This window comes from Sturnira hondurensis, unplaced genomic scaffold (assembly GCF_014824575.4).
Source record: "Sturnira hondurensis isolate 20B ecotype Veracruz unplaced genomic scaffold, ASM1482457v3 Scaffold0021555, whole genome shotgun sequence".
In the NCBI taxonomy this organism is placed as follows: Eukaryota; Metazoa; Chordata; class Mammalia; order Chiroptera; family Phyllostomidae; genus Sturnira; species Sturnira hondurensis.
The window spans coordinates 2,622,596-2,649,058 of NW_028094186.1; the positions used below are offsets into that span (position 1 = coordinate 2,622,596).

The window sequence follows — 26,463 nt, forward strand, 5'->3', positions numbered from 1 at the left end:
CCCTCCAAAGAACGCAGCCGACACACAGCCTCAAACATGGTCAGAGCTGGGAGGGAGGGCTGAGCACACGCTGGGGTGATTCTGGTCCCTGGTCCGTTTCTGCCTACAGGCTTTGTCACATCACTGGTGGGGTGACTTTAGGCAAGTCACTTTTGCTCTAGGAGACTCGTTTTCTCATCCTCAAAGTGGAGAGTTGCTCTGAGGCCCCTAGATGAATTACACCAATTGTCCAGGGCCGTGGCATGGGAGGGGAGAGCCTAGCAAATGGTACTCCCACGACCCCAGATGCTATTGCTTAAAAAGAGGAGGCCATTATTCAGGTCCTGGTCCTCAAGATCAAAAGTGAGGCCCTGGATGCTTCACCAGAAGAGGATGCTAGGTGGCAGTGGGAGGGACAGTCACCCAGGGAGCTTCCGGCCCCCATCCCCACCCTGGGTTTCAGATGCTGCAGCAGAGAAGCCGGGGGCCCCAGGCTCCCCACTGAATGTCCTGTGCCTGGATGTGAACAGAGACTGCCTCCTCCTGACCTGGACCCCACCCAGTGACACTCGAGGCAGCCCCATCATCGGCTACTCTATCGAGCTGTGAGTCAGCCCCTTGAGTGGCAGAATCTCTGGGGAGGTAGCCCTCTGCCTGGTGGTGAGGACATGCGTGGGGCCACAGGAAAGAGGGAGCCCCATGCCCAGCCTCAGTCAGGAGGCCCGCTGTGCTGTGCACGTCAGGGGCAATAAAAGGGTATTTGCTCACAGCTGGCGTCCAAGGGCGGGCGTCAGGCCCTGCCCTCTGGAATGTGTACAGCAGGAGCGGACCCTGGGAAGGGCACACTCTAAGAGCCTGAAACCTGAGCACATGTGCATTTGTTGGCTCATTTCTTCCCTGAGTGACAGACAGGCACCAGTAGCTGTGACCCCAGAGGGAGGGGGCACACCAGGCAGGGGAGGGCCCGGACACCCCGCCTGCCTCAGTGCTGCCAGCTCAGAGGCCAGGCCTGAGGCAATGCACAGACCTGTCGCTGACGGGATGGAAGACTGTGTACCAGGACCTCCCTGCCCTATCTCATTACATACCCCCCAACAACCCGTCTAAGGGGCAGGGGGACTCTGCAGTGCATCATTCTACAGATGAGGAAACCAGGGCACGTGAGGCAATGCCTGACATGGCTCATAAGTGGGGGAGGCAGGATGTGAGCCCACACATGGCCACTGCCCCTTCCCGCCCGTAACGTGCGCTGTGACATGACCTGAGGACAGTAGCACCCAGACTCTGAGGGTCACCCTGGAATGCAGGCCACCTCGGGCAGTGGACAGCCCCGGGGTGAAACTCAAACTCTGCCATGCGCTGTGAGATCCTGGGCAAGCCATCTCACTCTCTGAGCTGCGGGTCCTCGTTTACAGAGTGCAGGTGACCACGCCTGACTCCGGGGACTGCTGGGGTTAAGTGAGACGATGCATGTGAAGGGCCCAGCACAGCTCCGGGCACACGGGAACCTCCATGAAAGGCGTGGAAAGTTCCACCACGGGAGGTGGAGGATGGTCCCCAACCTCCTGGGGGCCTGAAATTGGAGCCAGGCTTTTAAATGGAGAGCCGGACTTTAATCAGCCAAGACCAGCTGGATGGGCAGCCCAGGACGGGGAAGTGGCCCTGTCAGACTGGGGAGGTATGAGTTACGAGCGGGGGCTAATGCTGGGCCGTCTCTCGCACAGGTGCCAGGGCGAGTCTGGGCAATGGGTGCCCTGCCATGAGGCCCCCGGTGGGACCTGCCGGTGCCCAATCCGAGGCCTCATCGAAGGCCAGAGCTATCGATTCCGGGTGAGAGCCGTCAACAAGGCAGGCAGCAGCCTCCCCTCCAAGGCCTCAGGACCGGTTGTCATGGGTGACCATGATGAAGCCCGGGGGAAGACAGGTGTGTCCGAAGGCCCCGAAAGGACATTCTAGAGCGTCCCTCTGGGCACACTCAGGACTGGTCACACAGGACACGGGTGGTGCACCCACATCCCAAGCCCAGTTCCAAGTGGGGAGACACAGCCCAGCCCTCAGGACCCCTAATCTGATGGAGGAGACAGCCTCGAGAACCTCTGGTCTGCTGGGGGAGACACAGAGCTGCCCTTAGGAGCCCCTGGCCTGAGGGGGTAGGTAGAGCTGTTCTGGTGGAAGAAACACAAACCCAAGCACAGGAGATGCTACGCTGAGGGAGGACCACAGCACCTTCTACAGGTGCCCTTAATCGGAGGGAGGAAAACAGCCCTGCCTCAAGAGCCCCCAGCTGGGGGGGTAGGGGGTAGGTAAGGGGACGCAGCCCTCGGCCCTGAGGAGTCAACCTTAGGGTTGCTGCTGGTCTTCCGGGCCCTAGGAATCTGAGCCCAGGCACATCGCTTCTCCTCTCTGTCCTCATCTGTCCCAAGAGGACAGAGCGTCACTCAAGGTCTGCAGCGGAAATGCCCCAGCTTTGGAGCCCTGAGCATGCTGGGGCCTGCCTGAGGTCACGCCATGAGGGGCTGAAAGGCCGGGGCCAGGAACAGGGGGAGGAATCAGCACCCAGCACGGGGCAGGTCCTGCCTTGACCCACCTGGCCCGGCCCCCACGTACCCTGCACCCCTATTCCTTCCCCAACTTGCTCCGTTCTCCATCCTAGAGATCTCCTTTGATCTGGGAAACAAGATCATGGTCAGCGCAGATGATTTTGAAGGTACATGTGAACTTCCTGACACTTTGCCCCAAGACCCTAGACCCCTTTATGGTTCTGGAAACTCCTGTACACAAATGTCGGCAAAGACTTGGAAGCTGTCCACGTACAGGTGTGGGGAGGCAAGGGGGAGGGGTCCAGTCGGGGGAGCCAGAGTTCTCAGGTGACGGTGGCCTGTCTTGCTAGGCCCCTCACGGAGGGCAAGTCTGGAGCAGGACGTCAGGAGGCCTGCGTTCTGGCCTCAGCTCTGCCTGGCCTTGCTCGGTGACCGGGAACAAGCTCCAGCCCGTCTCTGGGCCCCTGTTACCTCCCCTATCAAACCAGGGGCTGAGATTAGGGGTCTCGGAGGGCCCACTCATTTCTGCCTCTGGATGACTCTGATTCTAGACTTGGTGACCATCCCCTCGCCCCCAACCAATGTCCGCGCCATCGAGACCCGTGAGGCCTACGTGGTTCTGGGCTGGGAGGAGCCGAGGCCCCGGGGCAGAGCTCCGCTGACTTACTCCCTGGAGAAGGTACAGAGACCCCAAGGCCCCAGCCCCAGGCTAGCCCAAGAAGCACACATGCAGTGGGACCCTGGTGTGGGGCAGTTCAGGGGCGGGTGGAGAGACCCCAAGGGAGGCAATGTGCCCCTGGGGAGGCCTTCAGAGCATGGAAGAGAGTTCCCTGAGCAGGCCCGACACAGAAGCAGGGCCATGGATTCAATGATCTTTTGAGGTTACCTCCCACCCCGAGAGGCCAGTTTTGGATGGCAGTTCATGGAAATATGCAAAATTAAGAGACACAGCACTACCAATAGAAAGATCCACTTTTCCCGGGGTCTCTCCTGGCCCCCAAGTCTGGCTGACATCAGGCCATGCCCTGGGCCAAGCACCTCTTCTTGGCCAGAGCCACTGATGGGAGGGAAGCTAAGCTGGTCCCCACCAGCCAGGGTCCTGACAGGCAGCGCTCACAGGGCAGGGGGGTGGGGTTTAGGGGGTGGTCCTCACTGGGAACAGGGTCAGGGCAGGGGTCTGGGGCGGGGCCACCTATGCCACGTGGATTTCACAGTGAACAAGAGGCGGTAAGGCAGAGTGAAAGACAGCGTGGCATTAAGGTCATTCCCGTCCGGGCTCTGCCGTGAGAGCCGGTCCCCGAACCCTCTGGCCCTCAGTTTCCCCCAGCACAGATGGGACTGCCTCCCCTGTGAGGGTGGAATACGATGCAGCACGCAGCCCAGGCCAGCAGCCCTCGGCCTGTGGATGCTTCCCAAGGAGATGCTCTTGACCCTGGCACATAGTAGGTGGGCAGTACAGGGTTAGTGAATCAATAAGTAAAAAAGTTCCGGCTCCGGTTGTCCAGATGGGCCTCCTTCGAACACTCCCAGCAATCCTGCTCCGCCAACATAGGAAAGTTTAGTAACCGAGGGTTGGTTCTGTGAGTGTGACGGTCTAGACCTTGCACCCAGGCTGCCTGGGTTCAAATCTTATCTCTGCTACATGCTAGCTATGGGACCCTCAGCAAGCTATTTCGTCTCCCTGTGCCTCCGTTTTTTCTTCTATACACCAGAGATAATAATGGCACACACCTTCTAGGGTCAATATGAGGAACAAAGTGGTTAAAGCACATAGGACTTAGAACAGAATCCGCACACAGTAGGTGTTCAGTAATGCTTACTGGGTTTTAGCGATTTCTTGGCTTAGCTGGGTTCGAGGCCACTGGAAGCCAGACAGGCCGTCAGGGAGGGGGGAAAGTGCAGGGAAGGCAGGGTCAGCGGGTCCCCCGGTGCCTGTAGATCGTAAGTCCCACACCTAGACTCAGCTGAAGTGGCCTCTGGGTGCCTCACTAGTCTGCATCACCTTTGACTCTTCACCTCCACCCAGAGCCTCAGAATTTATGGGTGCCTTTGAGGCACCGGACGCTGTGGAGAGTGAGCAGGTTTGGGGTACCCACACTTGAGCTTAACTACCAAATATACAAGCTCTTAGGTGCATGGCTTTCTGCCAAGTTTCCGAAACTCCCTGAACCTGAGCTCCCCCATCAGAGGGGAACTTAACCCCTGCCCGGCAGGGTTACTGTGAGAATTCACCTACTTACCCACGCATTCATCCCACAACACAGACTGAGCACTTGGCGTGCACTGGCATGTTCTTGGCCTGGGGGCCAGACAGAAATCCCTGCCTCATTCGAGCAGGGGGTGGGGACTGCGGACAAGCGAGTAACACACTTAGCATATCAGTTAATGGCAGCACTTAGGAGAAAGACGTAAGGCACAGAGGGGATTTAAAGTGTTATGGCGGGGGGGTGGGCTGCTGGCATTTTAACTGCAAGGGCTGGGGAGGCCTCCCCAAGAAGGTGAGTTCTGAATAAAGGCCTAAAGGAAAGGAGGAGCCAGCCCCACTTCCTCGCCAGGGGAGGGTTCTGAGCAGCCCAGGACGTGATCTGCCTTGTGCTGTAAGAAGATCCCTCAGACTACCGTTTGGAGGAAGAAGAAAAGGGCTGGAGGGAGTTAGCGGTAGAAACAGTCAGACCCGTTAGGAGGCTATTAGAGTAACTCAGACGAGAGACAATGGTGCCTCAGATCAAGGTTGTGGCAGGGACATGAGGGTGGCAAGTCATGCCTGGGCTCTGGATACATTTTGGAAGTAGAGCCAACTGGATGTGTGGATGGTGCATATTCCGGGCATGTGGGAAAGAGGAAGAGAGTCCAGAATCGCTCCAAAGGTTTTGGCCTGAGCAAGCGGAAGGGTGGGTGTCACTAACTCCACGGGGGCCGCTTTGGCATGAGGGCAAGCTCCAGGGCCAAGTCCTGGCCGTGCTGGATGTGAGATGCTCGGTAGGCATCCAGGGAGCGATGGCGGGGAGGCGGGTGGATCCAGAGCTCAGGGGTCCAGGGGCAGCGGTGGCTGGGTTGAAAGTTAATGAGAGCACACGGGGGAAGTGGTCACACAGGGCCAGGCTCAGGCAACGGCTGAACCAACGCAACTTTCTCTCCTTTGTCACAGTCAGTCATAGGTAGTGGCACCTGGGAGGCCATCAGCACAGAAACTCCTGTGAAATCCCCGAGGTTCGCCCTTTTGGATCTGGAGAAAGGGAAGTCGTACGTCTTCCGAGTGCGAGCGATGAACCAGTATGGCATGAGCGACCCCTCGGAGCCCAGTGAGCCCATCGCCTTGAGTGGGAAGCCAGGTACCTGTGAGACGCAGAGGATGGTGGCAGGGCAGGCCAGCCCTGGCGGCGGTCAGCACGCAGGGCTCAGGACCCCAGGGCTACAGGGACAGGGCCGAGCCCATCTCCCTGTCCCTGCCCGCGTCTACCTACCACGAAACTGAAAAGCAGCGGGATCGCAGGCCTGTGCAGCGCTGGGACATCAGAAACCACATTTCTCTGGGCAGGGGAGGCTCATGGAAGTACAGTCTTTTTTTTCTATTTCCAGAACAATGATTCACAGCTTGCACAATCTTGCTGGGCCCAGCATAGGTGCTGAGTGGTCCCTCAATTCCGAAGGTCCCCAAGCAGCACCCACTCCTGTCTCCTGAGCCAGCCTCCTGCTCCCCCGTGGTAGGGGCTAAGCTGCCCCATCCCGAGCCCTAGCTCACCCTTAGGGTACTTCTCACCTTCAGCACAGCATGGGCCTGGGCAAGTCATTCCAGAGCACCAAACACCTGCCAAATGAATATATATTCATAGCAAGTATGAGTACATTGGTGGGCAAGTGATGTCTTTCTTTAATTCTGGCCCAGTTAACATTTAGGCTCGATTTGGGGCCTGGCCAGTGAGCACCTTGTGGTTGGGTGTGGGCTGTCTCTGGACCACAAGCCAGACTTAGAGCAAGGTTCCAGCTCCATCCAAAAAAGGAGGGGAGAGGAAACGGTGGGAGAGGAGGGTGTGGAAGAAGAGGGGAGGAGAGAGAAAGGTGTTTACTTGTAAGTTAAACTATGTTAAAATGGGAAAATATCCCCACACACAATGCAAAAGAGTGAGAGAAGGAGGAAGAAGGAAACGAAGGGAGGGATGAAAGGAGAAACCGAGAGAAAGAGAGAGAGAGAGAGAAGCATCCCTGCCCCCGCCCCATGCCCAGCATCTGGGTACCTGGGTTTCTGGTCTTTTGACCACACGCATATATAGGGCTTTGCATCCCACTTTTAAAAATTAACATTACATCACAAAGATTTCCTCCGGTCATGAAATTCTCCTTGAAGTCATGATTTTAATGTCTGAGGACTACTCCATACCATGGATACCCTCCGCTCCAGTTCTTGTCCTTGGGTAGAATCAGGTCTCAGGACCGTGGGTCCCTGAATGGCCTCCTCCTAGCCTCTCTCCTCCACCCAGTCTTTATCCACAGCCTCACTGTCTTCAACCTGAGAGGCTGGAGTTGCTGGCAGGACCTTTCTGTGCCCGGGACCTCAAGTCTATTTCTCAGTGCATCCCCTGTGCTAAGTGCAGAACCTGGCTCAGAGTGGGCACTCGATAAACACTGGATCTATGTTGGATGGATGCCGAGTTCAGCCTCTCCATGTTGACTTTGAGGCACCAGCAGAACCCAAGGAAAGGTGTCTGGGGAAAATGGAAGATGACCTCTAGGACTCAGGGGTGAGGGCAGGGCTCAAGTTAAAGCCTGGGAGTCACCTGCAGAGAGGTGAACGTTTCAGACAGGGGAACGGATGGACCCTTAAGATGAGAGGAGAGGAGAAAAATACAGCAAGTCAAGGAACAGAGGGCAGGAGAAGATTAGGAGCCACCGAACGATATATAAGGAGTCTGAGAAGTAGAAAGAGAAGGTCCACCTGCCATCCATTCATCCATCCATCCATCCATCCATCCCCTATCCATCCATTCATTCATCCCCTATCCATCCATCTATTCATCCATCCATTCATCCATTCATTCCTCATTCATTTTCCCATCCATCCACCCTTTCATTCATTCTCCTGTTCATCTGTCCATCTATTCATCCGTTCATACTTCCATCAATCCATCCTTCTGTCCATTTAACGAGTCATGGCAGTCCCTACCTCAAGGAACTCAGTCTCAGAGAGCCATGAAAGTCAACAGAGACATTTTAAGAAAAGGAAATCAAGTTTTCTAGAGATTGAAGCTCAACACTTAGCAAAACTGCAGATTTGGTGACTCCTAAGTGAGAGAGAGAGAGAGAAAAAGAGATTGTAAGGTTTAATTATGAGAATGGGAGCCTTAGTGAGGAAGGGGAGATGCTTGGAAGCAAGAGGGGGGAGGACTTTTAGAATACAGGAGTCTGGGGTGCACCTCGGGGGGTAGGAAAGAGCTGCCCAGAGCCCCAGGGCACAGCTGGAATCCATGTCCCACCCTTGACTGCTGTGGGGGCTCCTCCCTGCCTCTCCCCACACCCCACTTCTCCCCTACCATGTTAGTGCTGTGTAACTCGGCATCCTTACTCAGCCCACGTTTCTATTTTTTAGCTACTCTCCCTCCTCCAGCTCAAGTTCAAGCTTTCCGAGACACTCAGACCTCTGTCTCCCTCACCTGGGATTCTGTGAATGAAGGCCCAGAGCTCCTGGGTTATTACATCTACTCCCGGGAAGCAGGATCACCTGAGTGGCAAACAGTTAACAACAAACCCATCCAGGGCAACAAGTGAGTTTACCCCACCCCTTCCTGCACCAGCGCACCCTCCGAAGAGGGGCCGTAATGGTAAGGAAGCCCACCATCCCACATATGGCACTGGGCACTCATCTAAGCTCTTTTCATATATTAGGTCATTTAGTTCTAACTGCAATCCTATGATCTGAGGACTAATATTTTTATTGTCATTGTACAGGTGAGGAAACTGAGGCACCAAGCAGTTAAGTAACTTGCCAAAATTGCCTTAGCTAGTAAGTGGAGGAATTGGGAGTTGGCCCAGGTGGCCTGTTTTCAGCCCACACTTGCTGAGAGCGTCCCATTTGCAGATAGAGGTAGTCACTAGGTGTCATCCCTCCAGGAGCTTAGAGGGACAGAGAGACGGCGGGGCAGGATAGACAGTGGCTCCAGGACCAGCGAGGCAGGAATTCAGGCTCCACAGCCACCCCACACTTGCCTGACACCCTTGCGCAGAGACTTGCCCTGTCTGAGCCTCAGTCAGACTCCAGTCCTCTTGCCTTTCCAACTCCCTCTGGCCTCCAAGGCTCCCTCCTCACTCAGAGGCCCCAGTTCTCCCAGGGACGGTGAACCTGTGGCTTCTGGGCTCCTGAGTTCCCTCAGTATTGGGGCTCTGTGTGGGAGGGGGCTCAGGTGGTGACACCCTGTCCCTCCCTTCCCATGAGGGGACTGGACAGGCCCAGAGCACACCTGGCTGGGCTCCCCTCCCCCCAGGCCACAAGCCCCGAGATCATCTTGTCCAGAAAAAGTGACAGGAACTTGTGTCCCTCTGGTCTTCAGCATTTCACAGTCAGCAGCGAGAGGTCACCCATAATTTGTTAGCACTAAAGTTTCCAAACTGGAGAAAGAGCGGGTTTTCGGCAAAGTAGCTCAGGGTCCACGTTATCCCTAGAACAACATCTCTCCCCCGACCTGCACTGAGTGCACGTCCCTGGGGTGAAGGAGTCCCACGAAGGGTACGATTGGCCTGGGGAATGTGTCACACTCAGGGGGTGGCGTGGCCCTCTGGTGTGTCCGGAGAACTCATCGCACAGGTGCGTGCCAGCGGTTACCTGTGCTGTGGCTGGAAAGAGGGTGAACACTGCTGCCCCGGAGACCTTGCCGGGTGGTGGCAAAAAGGCAGCTCAGTCGCGCTGTGGCGGTCATTTCAGTGCCGTGTTGCTGGGCCCCACAGAACCTGGCTTACAGAAGACGCTCAGCACTCTCTGAGCGAGGAAGTGGGTGGATACAATGGCAGTGTGCTAGGGCTCGGGAGAGCTGGGCTGCGGTCCAGCTAGGTTCCCCACCAGCAGGGTGCCCTTGGCACACCCCTTTCCTTCTGGCCGGAGGGCTTTTCTGGGCTGTACAATGAAGAAATGACACTTTGATTCATAAGGGCCCCCCCAACAGTCAGTGTCGTCCTCCCCTGCAAAACAGCATGAGTAACAGCACCTTCCTCGGAGCATGTTACGTTGAGCGCCTGAGTTTCCACGGATTCCGTGAAAACGGAATGCTAGACAGGTGCGCCTCACTGTCCTCACTGGCTCTCGTCATCAGCGGGGGCTGCTCCGGTGAGTCCCCCCAGCCTCACTGGTGCCGGTGCTGCCTGGGCACTGCCCCTGCGTGCTCCGTCCCTCTCGTAAGGGCAAGTGGCCCATTAGATGAGCGTGTCTCTGAGCAGGAACTTGCTGTGTCAGCCGTTCAATGCTTGATTTAAGTCCTTGGGGTTCCTCAAAGTCAAACTCCGAGACTTGCTACGGGAGAATGTCGATAAATGCAAAGGGAGAAAGAGGCCCACAGTTGGGTTCTAGCAAGGAGGGACGGCGGAGCAAGGCTGTTTTTCTCCAAACCAGACTGTACCCAGATGGCGCTGGAGGACTCTTCTCTTTGGTGGGTCTTTAAAAGGACTCCGTGCTTTAGAGTCACGGCATTCGAGCAGGTAATAAAAGCCACCTGCGTTTCAGGGGCAAGGCCTGGAGACCTGGAGACGTGCCAAGCAGCACCATTGGGGGATGGCCAGCTGGCCTCCGGTTTGAGTCGTTCCCAGCACAGCTGCATCTTCATGGTGGGCTCTGGAAGAGTCACACCCTTCAAAACCATTTTTTCCTAGTTTCACTGAGAAATAACTGGCATGCATCGCTGTTTAATGTATACAATGTGAAGGCTTGACTTACACACACTGTGAAATGATGATCACAGTAGGTTTAGTTGACATCCATTATCTCACATACAGTAATAGGAAAAGAAAAAAATTTCTCCTTGAGACAAGCCCTCTCAGGATCTATAACCTTAACTTTCCCACGTAGGAACCAGCAGAGTTACTATCCTTATCGTGTTGTGTATTACATCCCTAGTACTCATGTATTTTATAACTGGAAGTTTGTACCTTTTAACCACCTTCCCCCAACCTTGATCATTTTAAGGCCTTTACCGTCCAGGCCTTTGCACCACTGGGGGGCAAGGGTAACAGTTGGCCCAGAACCCTCAGATCCAACCACAGTGGTTACCGCTCATCCCACAAGGTTGTTCTGGAAAGTCTGGAATGTCTTCAAGCTGTTTGGCTGTCCCTGAGTGCTGCACATGTCTCTCTCAGGTTTACGGTTCCCGGGCTGAGGACAGGGAAGGAGTATGAGTTCTGCGTCCGGTCCGTCAGCGAAGCCGGGGTAGGGGAAAGTTCAGTGCCCACTGAACCCATCAGGGTCAAGCAGGCTCTGGGTAAGTCCAGGGGGCAGGTCCAGCCTGCAGGAGTTGGGGGGCAGCTCTGGGCTGGGCAGAGAGCAGAGGATTAGAGACCACAGCTCAAAGGTTCCAATCCCAGAGGCAAGGGGAATAAGCCCCCGTGGGGATAAACTGACCCTCCCTGATCACCCTTTCCTCTGGGAAGGAAGTAACAACGACCTGAGGCTATGCAGTGAAACCCACCCAGGTGCCCACCCAGGGGCAAAGTCCCCGTCACCAGCAGGCACCTCTGGCTAAGTCAGTACCCCTGGAGCAGGGACTGTGGGTGCCCACTGGGGGAGGCCTACCAGGTCCCCAAGGCCCCACTGCCCCTGGTCTCACCTTTTTGCCTCCCCACAGCCACACCATCTGCCCCATACGATTTCATCCTCCTGAACTGTGGGAAAAACGACATGGTCATCGGGTGGAAACCCCCCAAGCGTCGTGGAGGAGGCAGGATCCTGGGCTACTTCCTGGACCAGCAAGACTCGGAGGAGCTGGTCTGGCACCCGGTCAACCAGCAGCCCGTCCCCACCCAGGTCTGCAAGGTAAGGCTGGAAAGTGGCCACCCATCTGGTGTCCTGCCTTGCACGGGAGAGTCACTGCAGGAGGCCCCGGAGCTGCGAGAGGCCTCAGCTCCCCGGCCTTGAGCATCCAGCCCCCTGAAGTGCAGACCACGGCCAGTCTCGACTACAGCCCCCATGGGCTTCCTGCTCTGAACCTCTCCCTGCACCGCTGTAACCCTGCTCCTTCCTCCCCAGCCTCGGGTTTTCAGTCTGTGCTTCTGCTCCTCAAGGTCAGCAACCTTCGGGTTTTCAGTCTGTGCTTCTGCTCCTCAAGGTCAGCAACCTTCGTGAAGGCCACTTCTATAAGTTCCGTGCCCGGGCGACAAACTGGGCAGGTGTGGGTAAGCTGTCGGCACCCAGCAGCCTGTTCGAATGCAAAGAGTGGACGATGCCCCAGCCAGGTGAGAAGCTGGGAGGTGCTGGACCTCTGTACCGGCTCCGTCCCCGAAGCCAAGCAATGGGATGACCACGGCCGAGCCCTCTGCGCATTCACGTTTGCTCTACTGGTTCCAGGCGCCGGACCCCGGCCCCTTCCCCCAGTGGACCCTGCAGTCTCGGTGACACAGGCAGTCCTACCCCTCTCTGCCTTAGAGGGTCTGTGACCTTGCCCGTCGACGGGCCCTGCACCCCAGCACAAACCACGCTCCAGCTCGATGTGTCACCTGACCTCTCATCCTGGCCACAGACTCATCTCGAACCCCAAAGGCACACGGCTAGGGGGACCAGCTCGTCCCAGTTTCCCCAGTGTGGCTTTACCGCCGAAAGTCCCGGACAAACAAGGAGGACTGGTCACCCCACACAACCCTGTTCCCTTCCTCACCCATGAGCACCTCACCTCCCCCGGGAAGGAAGGGTCCTAACCCTCCATTATTCTGTTCAGCTCAGTTCTGTTTTCTACACAACACCTTTACCTAAATGGCAGACAAGTAGTCCGTGTGACGCTTTAGTCAACAGCAAGTATAAATGACCAATATTTCCTGGGTATTTACTGTACTTCCACTTTCCATAAATTATGCTGTTAACATGCACAGCAGCCCTTTATTGTAAGAACTGTTATTATCCCCCTTTTACCAGTGAGAAAACAGGAACCCAGAGGCTAAGTGACTTGCCTAGAGTCTCCACAAGGGTAGTGACTCGAGAGGGTAGAACTCGGACACGAGCCCTGTCCGACTCTGGAGGTCACATCCTCAGCCCCTCCCCTAAACACTGAGACGGCAAAGACATTGGGAGGATTCCTGCTCTCTGACATGGGGATGGGAGGAGCTAACTCTATTTCAGGCCCAGGCAAAGCTTTGTCACCATGCCAAGGCCAACCGGGTCTCTCCTAGGCACAGAACAAGTGCTTCCAGGCTTGGTTGTGACTGACAGGTTCACAGGCTTGCTGACTGCCCACCCAGCTCACTACCTGGCTCTCTGGCCGCCCATCTCCTTCTCTACCCTTCTCCCGTAGGTCCCCCGTATGACGTGCAGGCACTGGAGGTACGGGCCACCTCCCTGATGCTGAGGTGGGAGCCCCCACTCTACACAGGTGCCGGGCCAGTCACGGGCTACCTCGTCAGTGTCCGGGAGGAAGGCTCTGAGCAGTGGAAGCCAGTCACCCCGGATCCCGTCTCTGGCACCCACCTGAGGGTAAGTCCGGGCCCCTTCGTCCTCCAACCCACTCAGGGCCTTCCCTGCCACTGGACATGGCAGGACTGCAGCCCAGCAGAGCTGGAAGGACCTCAGGGATTACTGCCCTCACCTCATGGCAGCAGAGAATCAGAGAGGGGGAGCGGCTTATCCAAGGTCACACAGCAATTGGTAGTAGGTTTGGAGGGCTGCAGGACTTAACCTGCTCCACTGTGAGCAGTTTAGACTCCTGCCTAAAACCTCACTTACAATCAGCGAGGTATAACAGCATTTGGATATGCCCATCCCCGGAACCAGGAATTGCTTCAAGTACTAAATTGCAGAGAAATCATTAAACAAGCGTACAAAGATCTAAGGACAAGGGTGCCCACTGTTGCGTAGTTTATAAAGGCAAAAGTCAGAAGCAACTTAAATGTCTATCAAGAGAGTAGCTCAAATAAATCATGGCGCATCCTCCAAAGGGATGCTGCCCGTGCCAGGTGGCATAAAGACTAGGTGGTTTAGAAGTGGCAATCAGATACAGAACAAGGTAAACATGCATGTGCATATGGACGTGAAAATATACCCGTCCTATATGGCTAAGGAAAAAAAACGATACAGAGTAGGGGATACATATGTTATATAATCTATGTAGATCACAGTCTACATATTAACAAACATATATGCAGATAGATGTTTCGTAATTTAAATAGAAAAAAAAACTCTGGATACAAAAGAAATCTGGCCGTCTCACCGGTTGCATTCACCTGCGGTGGTCGTCTGAAGCCCCACACCTGTAGGAGACAGGTAAGCGCCAGCGACCGTCCCCAGCACGACAAAGACAGCCCCCAGACATCACATGAGGTGGAAAGCGGAGGTGTGGGTCAAAGCACTCTCCGCAGACACGAAACACTAACTCAGACGGTCCGTCAGAATCGCAGACTCCCGGCCGCCGGGGTCCCTTGCACAGGCCGGGGCCCCCATCTCTGAAGCCAGGGTATCTCCCAGGTCCCCTTCGCTTGTGGCCCACCCATAAGGACAGTTCTGCAATGTGGACTAGGGTTCACTGTCTGCAGTCTAGGGAGACGGGGGAGACTTTTTTCGACTCACCTTCCTGAGGGCGTCTTTCACCAGCAGGCAGGAGGGTGTGCGGTTCCCAGAAGCACAGGCAAGCATTCCGCTAGCTGGCCCCGAGAGGAGAGAAGGCAGGCTGAGTCGCCCAGAACAATGTGGGAGGAATAGGACACTAAAGAAACGGAATACGGTGCCTGCCACACTCTTACATGGATTATTGCATTTGAGGTCTAAATGGGTTATTAGGGAATAGTTTTTTCTGGTCATCTCTGGAGAGTGGGACTGCGGGGGACCTTCAACCCTTTATTTTCTACTCTTCTCAGTTGCTTTAATATCTTCCCCCAACAAGCATGTATTTCTTTTATAACGCAAAAAAAAAATTGTTTCATTTGAAAAAGTAACATTAAGGCCACCTGAGAGGGAATTAGTGAGGCCAAGCCTCAGCCCGCGGAATGTTCTGAGATTCTGCAGCCGCTGCGCCACAGGGCCAGACCCCTGTACAGAGCTGGCCAGGGCTGGACAGCCACTGGCCAAGAGAGCCACTGGCCTAACAGAGCCACTCAGAGTGGATGGTCTCTCTGCCCCCACCCCCACAGATCTGCCCAGGCCAGGGCAGGGCAGGCCTCAGGGACCTGGCACCATTTCTGCGTGTGGATGGTTGGCCGGCATCCACTCTCTCAGTCATTCAGTAACTACCTCTTGACACCTACTTCCTGCCAAGTCTGGAGCCGGGCCCTAGACGTGACCATGCTTGGGTAACAGGCGATTACAATGGCGTGGATTATACAATGGAGGGGCACCTGAGGGATTCTGGGAGCTCCAAAGAGGACGATCAGAGACTTTCCCAGAATCCTTGCATCTACCCAAGCTGAGAGTTCAAGGATGAGTTGGGGGCCGGGGGAGAGGACATTCCAGGCAGAGGGCTCAGCAGGGACAAAGGCAGGGAAGCATGAAATGACAAACATGCAGACCCCGAGGGAGTCTTGGAGTGAAGGGGGCACAGAGAGGGGCCAGAGGACAGAGGCTGAGCTCACATCAGGAGGAGTTTTGCATTAAACCCCGAAATCTGAGCTTTACCCTGAAAGCCACTGAAAAACTTAAGCATAATCTGACCGGCCTCTTGGAAAGATCGGCAGAGGGCAAGGCAGAGCAGGAAGAAGGGTCCAGAGGCAGAGCTGCTGTGGGGAGGCTGCTGGACTGACGGAGCAGGAGAAACAAAGCTTCGAAGGAGGACGTGGCTGGGACACGCCGGGAGCGGCCACATTCAAGAAACATCAGGGGAATAACATGGGAACTTGGGGATTGTGTGTGCAGAGCTCAAGAAAAAGATGTCAAGGGGGGATCTCCAGGTTTCTTCCTGTTAGGATAAGCCTAGGAGAGAGAGGGTTTTCTGAGCGGATGGAGTTCCAGGAGACACAGGCAGGGAGATAATCCCAGCCACGAGGAGACCTCCTAAAAACTGGAAGTCGGGAGAGCAGTGTTCTCCTGGCCATGCCCACCCCCGGGCAGCCTGTACCTTCTGGGCTTCCACAGATGAGTGGGTGCTTCCCGGCACCCACAGCCAGGGTGTCGGGAAGCGTGTGCTTCACTGTCCTCGGTGCTCACTCTCACCTTCTTCCCCGCCTTCCGCCTCCAGATCTCTGACTTGCAGCCAGGGAAGAGCTACGTGTTCCAGGTGCAGGCTGTGAATTCAGCTGGTCCAGGGCAGCCGTCCATGCCCACCGACCCCATACTCCTGGAGGACAAGCCAGGTAGGGACAGGTGGAGGTGCCAGCACCACCTCTGGGCTGTGCCATCAAGAAGGGGCTCGGGGTGGGGGGGAGGACCTGCAGAAGGATAGGACCTGTGCCCCCAGCAGCGCTACTCCACCCTTCTTCCAGCGTCTCTTTCTTTCCTGCCTGTGTCTCTCACCATCCCCCACTTTGTGGATTTCCGTGGAATCCCAAGACAGGAACGCGTCTTCTCCTCCTGGAAGGGGTCTTCCGTTCTTTCACCTGCCACTTTCATCAACTCACACAACTCTTCATGGGTGTTTAGAACAATACTCAAGGCCGAGTCCCAAGCCTTATTTCAGACACCGCACGAGGCTTTGCCAGGCCTGCAGACACAGCCCCTGAAATCCCCTCCTACCACACACACCAGATGCTGCACTAGCTTCTTACACTGCCCTGGCCCACCCAACAGGCCACTGAAGGGGCCATCATTGTCCCCACTTTAGGACTTTATCATAGCTCAGAGAGGTTAAAGGATCAGGTCACACAACAGTCCCTGATAGGACCATCAGCTCTCCTAACTATGAAGCCTCATCCATTCATTCAACAAATATTTGGTGACACCCACATTACACGGGGGATGCCACAGTGACAAGAGAGCAGGGTCCCTGCTCTAGCGCAGGCAGCAGAAGTACAGGGGGACAGGGAACAAGGAACCGGTTATGTAAAGGAGAAAGTGATACATGCTGTAAGGGATATGAAACAGGGTAATGGGGTGGGGGGAGAGGATTACTTTAACCCTGGTGGTCAGGGAGGGCCTCTCTGAGGAGGTGACATTTGAGCTGAGAAGAAGCCAGATCATGCAAGACCTCGGAGGCCACAGTAAGGGGCCTGGGGCTGTTCATTTTATTCAAGTGCAATGGGCAGCCACAAGAAGGGTTTGGCAGGGGAAGGGCATGACCTGGTGGTTCGTCATTTATGAACATCCGGTGCCCGCTGCTGGATCCTGCCCTCAGATGCCCCGGAGATCAAGGTGGGCGTGGATGAAGAAGGCTTCATCTACTTGGCTTTCGAAGCCCCAGAGGCCCCCGACTCCTCCGAGTTTCAGTGGTCCAAGGACTACAAGGGCCCACCGGACCCCCAGAGGGTCAAGATCCAGGAGGAAGTTAACATGTGAGTGACGGGTGGGGTGGCACAGCTAGTCCCCAGGTCCCAAGTGTTGCCCGATGAGTCCGCAGAAGCTCGTGGGTGAGACCACCTGGCAGGACCCACAGATAATGCATGAGTGGGACAGAGAGGGACTGCTTGTCTCTCACTGAGGACACTGACTGCCACTTCAGGGCCAAATGGAGGAACGCGTCAGCATTTAAGGGGCCGACGTGACAACATTCACGTCGAGTCTTTTTCTATGAGCAACTGCTTCCGGGGAGACACTCAGGACCTGCTCTCCAGCCTGGGAGCCAGTGACTTATTCTCGGAACTTCCTGGGCTCAGCATCATCTCATTTGTAAAAAAAGGAAGTGGGAACAGATAATCATCTCACTTGTAAAAAGGGGGAGTGGGAACATAACCGCAAGGGTCTCTGTCAAATGCCCCAGGTCTCATTCTCCACCCCCAGCAGCTCGTGACCTCATCCCTGTCCAGTGGGAGGTCAGGCTGATGGCTTGGGCCCTGGAGAGAGAGACAGAGCAGTGCATCCAGTAAAAAGACCCTGTGCCAGACGTCCCACAGACAGGAGCCACTGGGGGGGCCAGGCCAAAGCTATCCTGGGCAGGGGACCCAGGAGGAGGTGTGAGGAGGCAGCCGCCCCCGTTTCCCAGCTTGGCTGGGGTCTGAAGTTGGGCTGCAGGGCCCCAAAGCTGGCCAAGACCCTAGCTCCGAGGCCTCTAGGGCACAAGGCCCCCCTCAGAGCATCTGCTCTCCTCCCTCCTCCAGGTCCAAGGTCATCCTGAAAGACCCTGGCCTCGAGGATTTGGGCACCTACTCAGTGGTGGTCACCAATGCTGATGAAGACATCTCAGCGAGCCACACGCTGACGGAGGAAGGTAATGCCCCTGCTCCACTGCCACCTCCCCGGAGAGGCAGGCCCAGATGGAGAGTCTGCACCCACCCATTCAATCAGCCAGTCAATTAATAAATATCCAGTGAGCACCTACCACAGGCCAGATACTGTCCTCAGATTACATCCATGAACTCAGTGGCCAGAAATCCCTGCCTGGTGGAGTTTGCATTCTTACCTTTGATAAAAGCAAAGGTACCAGAATTATTTCACTTCCTTCTGTAGCCTAAAAAATAATAATAATTTGGTCAGAGGCATGAGAATGACAATAGGGAGCAGTGGGGACTATGACAAACCAGAGAGTAGATGCCATGTCTAAAGGGTCATCCATGTTTGATGATTTAAACAGAACTAAAATCCGTGCTAGCGACTGACCAGACTCACGCTCTGCTGTCTCCATAGCAACTGAGGGACAGCCCGCTGTCTTCCCTGTTCATGGGGCAGGAAGTCCTTTGATTTTGTTATGAAGCAGAAGCCAGACAGACCCAGTTGCAAAGCCACAGTTTTCTGGCTGTTCGACCTTGAGCAAGTCATGTCACCTCTCTGGAGATGAACTAAAACATCGTCATGCAGATACATTTAGATGAGTCTATGCGAGCTAAAGCCATCCACGAAAGGGATGGGTTTTTCTGCGCGGTTTGGTTGTGTTTGAACTGGATTATTGCCCAGACCCATCATGATAGACACTCTGGGGCTTAAAGGAAAAATAAGTAGGAGCTCTGCCCCTGCCAGTTCACTAATGCAACACATATTTATTGAGCACCTACTGTGCACCAGATCCTTACGTAGAGCCAGAGCTCAGCTTAGCAAGAGAGACAAATCCAACAAAGAAACGGCACGGGACACAGCACTGTGCAGAGCTACCCTTGAGACTTCTACACTGAAGGGCTCAGTGCTGGGGCCGGGCCTCAGAGACTGGGACAGCATATTACAGAGGGTTAGGAATAGGGCCCAGGAACCAGTGGGCCTGGAGCGGTCAGAGGTGGACAACAATGCTCACCCCACAGCACTGTGTACTAGTAGGATAATGCAGTGCCTGGCACATAGTAGGTGTTTCTCTGGGGAGGTGGCACTTGATCTGAAGGTGGCCTGCAGCAGCCTTCCACACTGCCCCCTGGTGCCACAGTGCCAAGGTCCACAGTGCTCATCACCCTCTGTGTTGCAAGTGACCCCAGGTTGAGGGGGGTGTCTCAGCATGGATGCTACTATGGCTCCCATATTTTATTCTGTTTTCTTCCTTGGTCCTCCCTGTCCCAGAGCTGGACAAGCTGAAGAAGTTGAGCCATGAGATCAGAAACCCAGGTAAGCAATCCTCAGGTGCCTCCTGGGTGTTGGGAGCAGAGCTGAGTTGGCAAGAACTAGCTGGAGGGACAGGAACAGAGAATGGAATCATCGTGGGGCTGGAGGGCCAGAGACCTGGGGAGTCAGCAGTTGGTGAAACGGAGCAAGGAAGCCGCTGGCTAGTAGCATGTCATAAACTAGGGTGCACTAAGGTGCCCATTGGAACCACCCCAGGAGCTTTTGAAAATCCCGATGCCCAAGCCAAGGCCTAGACAAATCAGGACCTGGGAACCTGCGTCAGGACATTCTCCTTTTGAAAATCCTCAGGGAGCTGGTGTTCCGCCAGTGCGAGAAGCTCAGCTTCACAGCTGCCGGAAGAGAAAACACCTCCCTAAAGTGAATTCACTACAGAGTGAGCACGTGTAAAACCCTCCTCAGACCCCCACCCCAGTCTGTGTCCGTCAGACATCCAAGCACTGCACCGAATGCCAGCAGGGTGCTCAGAGGGAGGCTGGTCACAAGTAGGGAAGGGAGGAGACCCCGCCCCGCCCACTTCTTCCTCTCCTCTGACCTCTGCCTCCCAGTGATCAAGCTGATCTCCGGCTGGAACATTGACATCCTTGAGCGAGGGGAGGTTCGCCTTTGGCTGGAAGTGGAAAAGTTATCTCCGGCCGCTGAACTGCACCTCATCTTCAACCAGAAGGAGATCTTCAGCTCCCCGGTAACTGGGGCTCAGGTTCCTAAGTGAGGTTCCAAGCCCAGCACGTGGCTCCGCCCCCCTCAGGCCCCTGCAGTGGTTCCCCACAGGTCAGGGGCGCCCCCTAGTGAATATTTCAGAAAGAGCCACATGCTGTGGCTGGCTGTCACAATGACGGTGGGCTGGGGACGAAGGGACATCTGGTTTTCAGCACCTGGGGGGCAAGAGAGCAGGGATGGTAGATGCTTGCCAATGCGAGCGACAATCTCAGAAAGAATTTCTCATACCCCATTTTGAATGTCCCACCAGACATTCTTCAGATGAAAAACCTACATTTGTGCTTATAACTGTCCGAGTGTGGACCCTAACTCTGAGATATACAGAGAGTTTTTGCAGTTTCAGTTTACCCTGAATAGAGGTTTTATTCAAGTAGACACGTCACCCGTGCTCTTTCATTCGTTTTCCTGTTTCTGTATAAAACCGTTTTGATCGTTTTGCTTTCCTTACTCTGCTTAAATTCAAACCAACTCATCATAAATCAGTTTAGAATGTATGAGAGTGTGTCTGAGCACCTTTGTGTTGAAAATCATATTATTCCATCTCATCCTATTAGAGGTGTGGCGTTTCACTGCTTTTTATTAGATGACCCACATGAGCGGCCTATGTTCAATGTTTTTACTTACAAACGTAACAATTTCAATCTCATGACAGATCCAATCATGAGATCATATTATCTGTGAATTTTATCGCCCTCAGAAACTATGTTCTAGAGAAGGTGCTGGTTCTGACAGAGGAGAAAGAGCTCGGGGCTGGACATCACAGGACCCATACACCATCCCCTCTGGGGTATGCTGTGTGGCCTTGGGCAGGACCCTGCACCTCTCTGTGCCTCCGTTTCTGCATCTGCACAGTGAGGCTGGCTGTCCCAGAATCAGGAGGAACAAATGAGAAAATCAGTTTGAATGTCCTGCTTACAACTAAGCATAACCTTGGCACATGGCAGAGGACATGTTACAAAGTGTAGACTCTTAGTACACAGCACAGGACTATCGGTGGCCCTGATAGAAATAGAAATAAAACTAGATGGCTCCCTCAAACCACATGTACAAATAAGGTCAAAGGGAATAGGAGTCTAAATCTGGGAAAGAGCCCTGGCGGGTGTAGCTCAGTGCATTGAGCACGGGCCTGTGAATCAAAGGGTTGCTGGTTTGATTCCCAGTCAGGATGCATGCCTTGGTTATGGACAAGACCCCCAGTAGGGGGTGCATAAGAGGCAACCACATATTGATGTTTCTCTCCCTCTCTCCTTCCCTTCCCCTCTAAAGATAAATGAATAAAATATTTAATTAATAAATAAATAAATGTTATCCTTTATCCTTTCATGAAGAATGTAAAACAAGTACAAAAAAGTAACACCTTAGGGGTGTCTTTTGGCCCTCTGGTGTGTTTGGGGGTGCTGAGTGTGGGGAGAGCCCCACTCTGTAAGCAGCAGAGGGTTATCCAGGGTTCCCTCCCCATGTCTGAAGGCTTCTAACTCTGTACATGTCACCCCCTAAGTCTAACTGCACCCCAATTTGTGCTTCACAGTGCAAATTCCCCAGGATTGGAAAAGAGCAACAATGATTCTCGGGCTTTGTTCTCCCCAGAACCGCAAAATCAACTTTGACCGAGAGAAGGGCCTGGTGGAAGTGACCTTCCAGGAGCTGTGCGAGGAGGACAAAGGGTCATACACGGCTCAGCTCCAAGACGGAAAAGCCAAAAACCAGATCACCCTGGCGCTGGTGGATGACGGTCAGCTGAGCCCTGCCCTCCCCACCCCACGTGCCCTGCCTCGGCTCCTGGCTCTGGGGTCTTCTGTGCACCTGCTGCCGACCTGTTCTCCTCTTGGCTCACGCCGGTGCCTCCCTGTGTGTTCACAGATTTTGACAAACTTCTGAGGAAGGCAGATGCTAAGAGAAGGGACTGGAAGAGAAAACAAGGTAAGAGTCGCTAGGGTGAAGTTCAAAGGCCTCGGCCACCAGGCCAGTGGCCAGTGCTGGGGGACTGTGGACTAGTGGGTTAATAGGTCCCTCAGGCCCGCCGGGCACCCAAGGGTGGGCGACTGTAACTCAACCCAGTTCTGTCCCTGTGCCAGGACCAAACAGCACTTGCCCAACGGAGAGATTCAACACCTCCTTAAATTTCACACCCTGGGCTCCCCCCTTGCTTTACCCCAGCCCCTGCCCTGGTGGGGACAGAATCTGAGGGTCTCAGTGGCCGCTAGCTGCCCCCACCCCAGCTGGCTGAGCCCAGAGCTCTGACCTGCAGGTATGTTTGCTTTGCCCTTGCAGGTCCCTATTTCGAGGAGTTCTTACAGTGGAAGGTCACAGAGGACTGCCAAGTGTTACTGACATGCAAGGCAAATCCCTGCCCCTGCCTCCAGCCCTGCCCCCAGGCCCGCCGGGGAGATATCTTTGGCTTGTCCCAAGTCTGGTTGCTGTATTTCCCCTGCTCCCCCAAATCAGTACCCCGGGCTTGGCTGATCCCACACCTGGAAAGTAGCCCCAGGGAGACTGCATGTAACCCAGAAAGCAAAGCCAGTCTTCACAGAGCCTGGGGAGCAGAATGAGCGTGAGCTGGCTTGGTCCTGAACTCAGTCTCCAAGCTGCACCTGGAAGGGTTTTTGGGGGAGCGAGTGAGAGATCTATATGTTGAGGGGGTTCCCCGGTGTCTATTGGCAGCCTTGTCCGACGCTCTGCTCAGTACTTCAGAGCATTTTATATCCCTCTGCCTCGCGAGCATCTGGGACTTGGGCATTGTTGCCCCTGCGTTATGGATGAGAAAACAAATGGGGAAATAGTTCAAGGTCAAGAGGCAGAGCCTAGTGTCTGCCTGACTCCAAAGTGGTGCTCCTTCTCAGCACCCCGAAGCCTCTTTGGGGAGCTGGGCGAGGGGAAGGTGGGGGTGGGTATCCTCCCAGAGGCACATCTGTTCAGCAAACTCAAAGCACCTACTATGCACCAGACATCGTGCAAGCCAGTGGGCCGCTAATATGACCCTTGGAAAACAGCGTGCCTCCTGCTGTGATGGAAGCACTCTGGGGTACTTCAAGGAAGGCTTCCTGAAGGAGGTGATATTTAACTTGAATCTAAGATGCATAGGTATTTACAAGGAAAAACAGAGGAGGGAGGGATCAAGAGGCAGAGGGAGCACCATTAGCAAAAGTCCAGACTTCAGAAGCCAGCAGACACAGGCATGAGGGAAAAGATGGCTGACGCATACGGTGAGGGGGTGTGTGTGCAAGGAATCCAGGTCACACGGGCAAAAAAAAAAAATTCTGATGAGCTGAGTGTTTAGTTAAAAAGAGGAAGCCTGATGGAGCCTCCTGCTCCACATCCCCAGGTGACCAACACCAAGAAGGAAACCCGCTTCCAGTGGTTCTTCCAGAAGAAAGAGACGCCCGACGGCCAGTACGACCCACAGACTGGAGTGGGGCTTCTCTGCATCGAGGAGGTGAGGCGCTCCCGCCCTCCAGCAGCGCCAGGAGCGCTGGGTGGGGAGCCTCGAGTGGCCGGGACTAGGCTGAGAGGCACGTGGGGTGCTCAGCACAGGTACAAAACGTCAGGGGGCACCGAGAACTCGGTTATCTAGATAAAAAATATTTTGGGCGGTATTTTTAAAAATCAAAATTAACGCAAAGAAAAGACCATGCCCCGTGGGGAAACAATGCCCCAAGTTAAACAAAGACAGGATCGGTGACACTGAGTTTCCCTTCCGTTTGGACTCCAGCCCTGGCCCTGCTCCCATGTGGCCCCTGGCTGGGCACTGTTCCTCGCTGACCTCAGTTTCCATGGGAACAGGGAAGGGCTGGGAGGGGTATTCCCTCAAAGCCTCCTTCCTGCCCTGGCAGTCCAGGAATTTAGGGCAGTAAGCCTGGGCACGGGGCCTGGAACTCAGTTCACCCACCCACGTCCCCCATGGCCTCTAGGAGTGTGACCGGGGTTAAGATAGAAACACAAGTCTTGCCCTCCGTGTTTCCTGCCCTGCGCTGATTTCTGCGGCCTCCCTGAGTGACAAGGGGGCCTAGAGCAAAGGCGGGTTTGCTGGCCAGGAAGGGAAAGGCGACGTCAGGGTCTTCTCCCAAAGCCCAGCCAGGACGATGCCAGGTCAGCCTTTGTCATCATGGTGTAAGCTCCTCACACAGGCCTTGGCATCCAGTAGGTGCTTAATAGCAACTGAGTCTTATGGTCCACCAGCCCCTCGGTGCAGAACTCTCTGGCTTCCGAAGAGTCACCTCCCCTGACCCTCACCACAGCGATAGTACGGAGCCAGGGCAAGGATCACGCCACCATTTAGATGAGAAAACTGAGGCTCAGAGGGTTTAAGGACAAACGCACAAGGCCAGAGAGTGGGGTCAGAAGTCACTCCAGCCACCTTCCCCGAGGAGTGGCGGGGACATTGGAGCCTGCCCGGGGCGGGGGGGAGGGAGGAGGGAGAGGACCTAGGAGAGGAATGTTGGGGCTCAGCCCCTCAGCCCCCAGGTTAGGAGCTGCCTCTGCCCTGGGTGTTGCCTCACAGGACACTGTAGAAAAGGTTGGGGTGAGAGGCCCTTTGAGAGGATGGGGGCGGGTGCTCTTATCACTCCCCAGACCCTCCAGGAGACACTGTGTGATCAGGTCACTTCTGACCTGTGGACCTCGCTTTACGAGGGTCACCCAAGTTACTGGTTCGCTGAGTGTAGATTCAGGCTTCACTTTGGGGTAACAAACATGTGCCGGCGAGGACCCCTTTGTCCTGGGAGAAAGCACACACTCCCTTCTGGAGAACTACAGAGGGGTCCCTCCTTCCAGGGGCCCCCAGGAAGCAGGGCAGCCCAGGTGGAAGGTATGCCAGGCTCCGACACACTCCACCGGGAGGGGTCCCCATGCTCTGCTCGGGGGGGGGGGGGGCAGCTGCTCTCAGCTCTGCTCAGGGCACCACTTCCTCAGAGCCAGACAAGCCCGGAGTTGGAATCGGGGTGGGGGGGGGGCTCTAGAGCTGGCAGGAGCCTTAGAGCTCCCCCACTCCAGACGGGTAAATGGAGGTCCAGGGAGGAGAAAGGTCTTGCCTGGAGCACAGCTGCTTCGCTGTCCATGACTCCTTCTGGAGTCCAGGCGGACCCTGCCTCCACTCATCCCTCTTTCCAGCTGTCCAAAGAAAACACAGGGACGTACAGAGCAGTGGTTTCTGATGACCGCGGGGAGGACGACACCATACTGGACTTCACAGGTGAAGGTAGGAGCTGGCAATGGAGATGGGCTGAGAGGGCCGTAGGGAGGTCACGTGGAACCAAGAGACAGTGGTGTGACCCATGGGGTAAAATGAATGGGATCCCCACATCACTGGGGGCCACTGAGGTCCAGAGGGGTTAAGTGACCGACACAAGGCTGCACAGCTAGTCAGTGGCAGGGGCCTGGTCTGTGTGACACTGATGTCCATGGTCACTAACATATACCACAGCGAGCCCAGGCTTCAGGACTCAAAGCTCAAGTTCACTCCTCTGCCCCAGGGCTCCTCACCCAGCTCGTTGGCTCAGCTGGCCAGAAAATTCTCAGGTCGGCCCAGGTGTTCCACTGTGGTGCCCGCCCCATCAGTCACTGAGTGCCCAGACCTCATCTGTCCCTGAGCCATGGGGCTCATCCAGCAGAGCTCCCTGCACCCCCAGAGCTGCCCGTGAGCTCCACGGCCCTTCTTAGGACGTCCTTACCTGGTGCGTCCACAGGGCAGCACGACGTCATTGACCATTCTCTCTGTCTCCCTCCAGCCCTGGACGCCGTCTTCACTGAGCTGGGCAGGATTGGTGGTGAGTAGGCCCCCCTTTGTGCCCTGCCCCGATGCCAAATCACCTCCGGGGACTACAACCAGCCTTGGCTCCTGGGACTGGGCTCAGTCCGAAACTCAAAGATGGGGGTCGGAGGAGAGGAGAAGCCCCTGCCTTCTCACAACACTGCGCCCCCCACCACACCCTGAGAGCAGGGACGAGCTGTGGGCCCCAGAACGTGCTGGTCAGAAGAGCGTGGGGAAGACTCACGCTTCCCCTCCGCTTCCCCAGTCCTCTCTGCGACCCCACTGAAAGTCCAGGGGACTGAGGAGGGGATCCGGATCTTCAGCAAGGTCAAGTACTACAACGTGGAGTACATGAAAACCACCTGGTTCCACAAGTAGGTCGGCCTTACCCGAGAGCCCTAGCCAGGTGTGGGGGACCCAGCACCTGCCCCAGCCCCGTCCCAAGAGGCCAGCAGACAGGGTCTCCCACTGGTCCTGTTGCCCACAGAGGGAGTGAGGAATGGGGAGCAGAAGGGAGATCCCCCAGAGAAGGTGGGAGGCCTGGTGGTAGGGCCATTTTCAAGAATGTCCATAACCACAGAGGGAATCGCAGTCTTAGAGCCGCATCCGGAACTGGGGGAGGGGAGGGTGCAGGGACGACAGACAACCAGACGGTCACATGGGTCCGGGTGCCCGTATGGGTC

At 55.4% G+C, this 26,463-nt stretch overlaps 1 protein-coding gene across 2 annotated transcripts in view; it reads left to right on the plus strand.

The window, feature by feature from the left end:
• MYOM3 (myomesin 3) overlaps positions 1-26,463 on the plus strand; it is a 66,146-nt gene that overhangs the window by 15,663 nt on the left and 24,020 nt on the right. For both annotated transcript variants that reach the window (XR_005064608.1, XM_037032880.1), the window contains exons 11-32: positions 443-584; positions 1,704-1,903; positions 2,633-2,686; positions 3,071-3,198; positions 5,668-5,851; positions 8,104-8,278; positions 10,854-10,975; positions 11,339-11,526; positions 11,819-11,945; positions 12,995-13,173; positions 15,863-15,977; positions 16,955-17,111; positions 17,874-17,983; positions 19,255-19,299; positions 19,863-19,999; positions 21,622-21,766; positions 21,895-21,954; positions 22,306-22,373; positions 23,357-23,467; positions 25,141-25,228; positions 25,758-25,796; positions 26,046-26,154. Coding sequence is in view for 1 of the 2 variants with exons in the window: in XM_037032880.1 (XP_036888775.1) it covers positions 443-584; positions 1,704-1,903; positions 2,633-2,686; positions 3,071-3,198; positions 5,668-5,851; positions 8,104-8,278; positions 10,854-10,975; positions 11,339-11,526; positions 11,819-11,945; positions 12,995-13,173; positions 15,863-15,977; positions 16,955-17,111; positions 17,874-17,983; positions 19,255-19,299; positions 19,863-19,999; positions 21,622-21,766; positions 21,895-21,954; positions 22,306-22,373; positions 23,357-23,467; positions 25,141-25,228; positions 25,758-25,796; positions 26,046-26,154 (2,683 nt within the window). In the remaining variant the exon portion in view is untranslated. The remainder of the gene's footprint in view (positions 1-442; positions 585-1,703; positions 1,904-2,632; positions 2,687-3,070; positions 3,199-5,667; positions 5,852-8,103; positions 8,279-10,853; positions 10,976-11,338; positions 11,527-11,818; positions 11,946-12,994; positions 13,174-15,862; positions 15,978-16,954; positions 17,112-17,873; positions 17,984-19,254; positions 19,300-19,862; positions 20,000-21,621; positions 21,767-21,894; positions 21,955-22,305; positions 22,374-23,356; positions 23,468-25,140; positions 25,229-25,757; positions 25,797-26,045; positions 26,155-26,463) is intronic.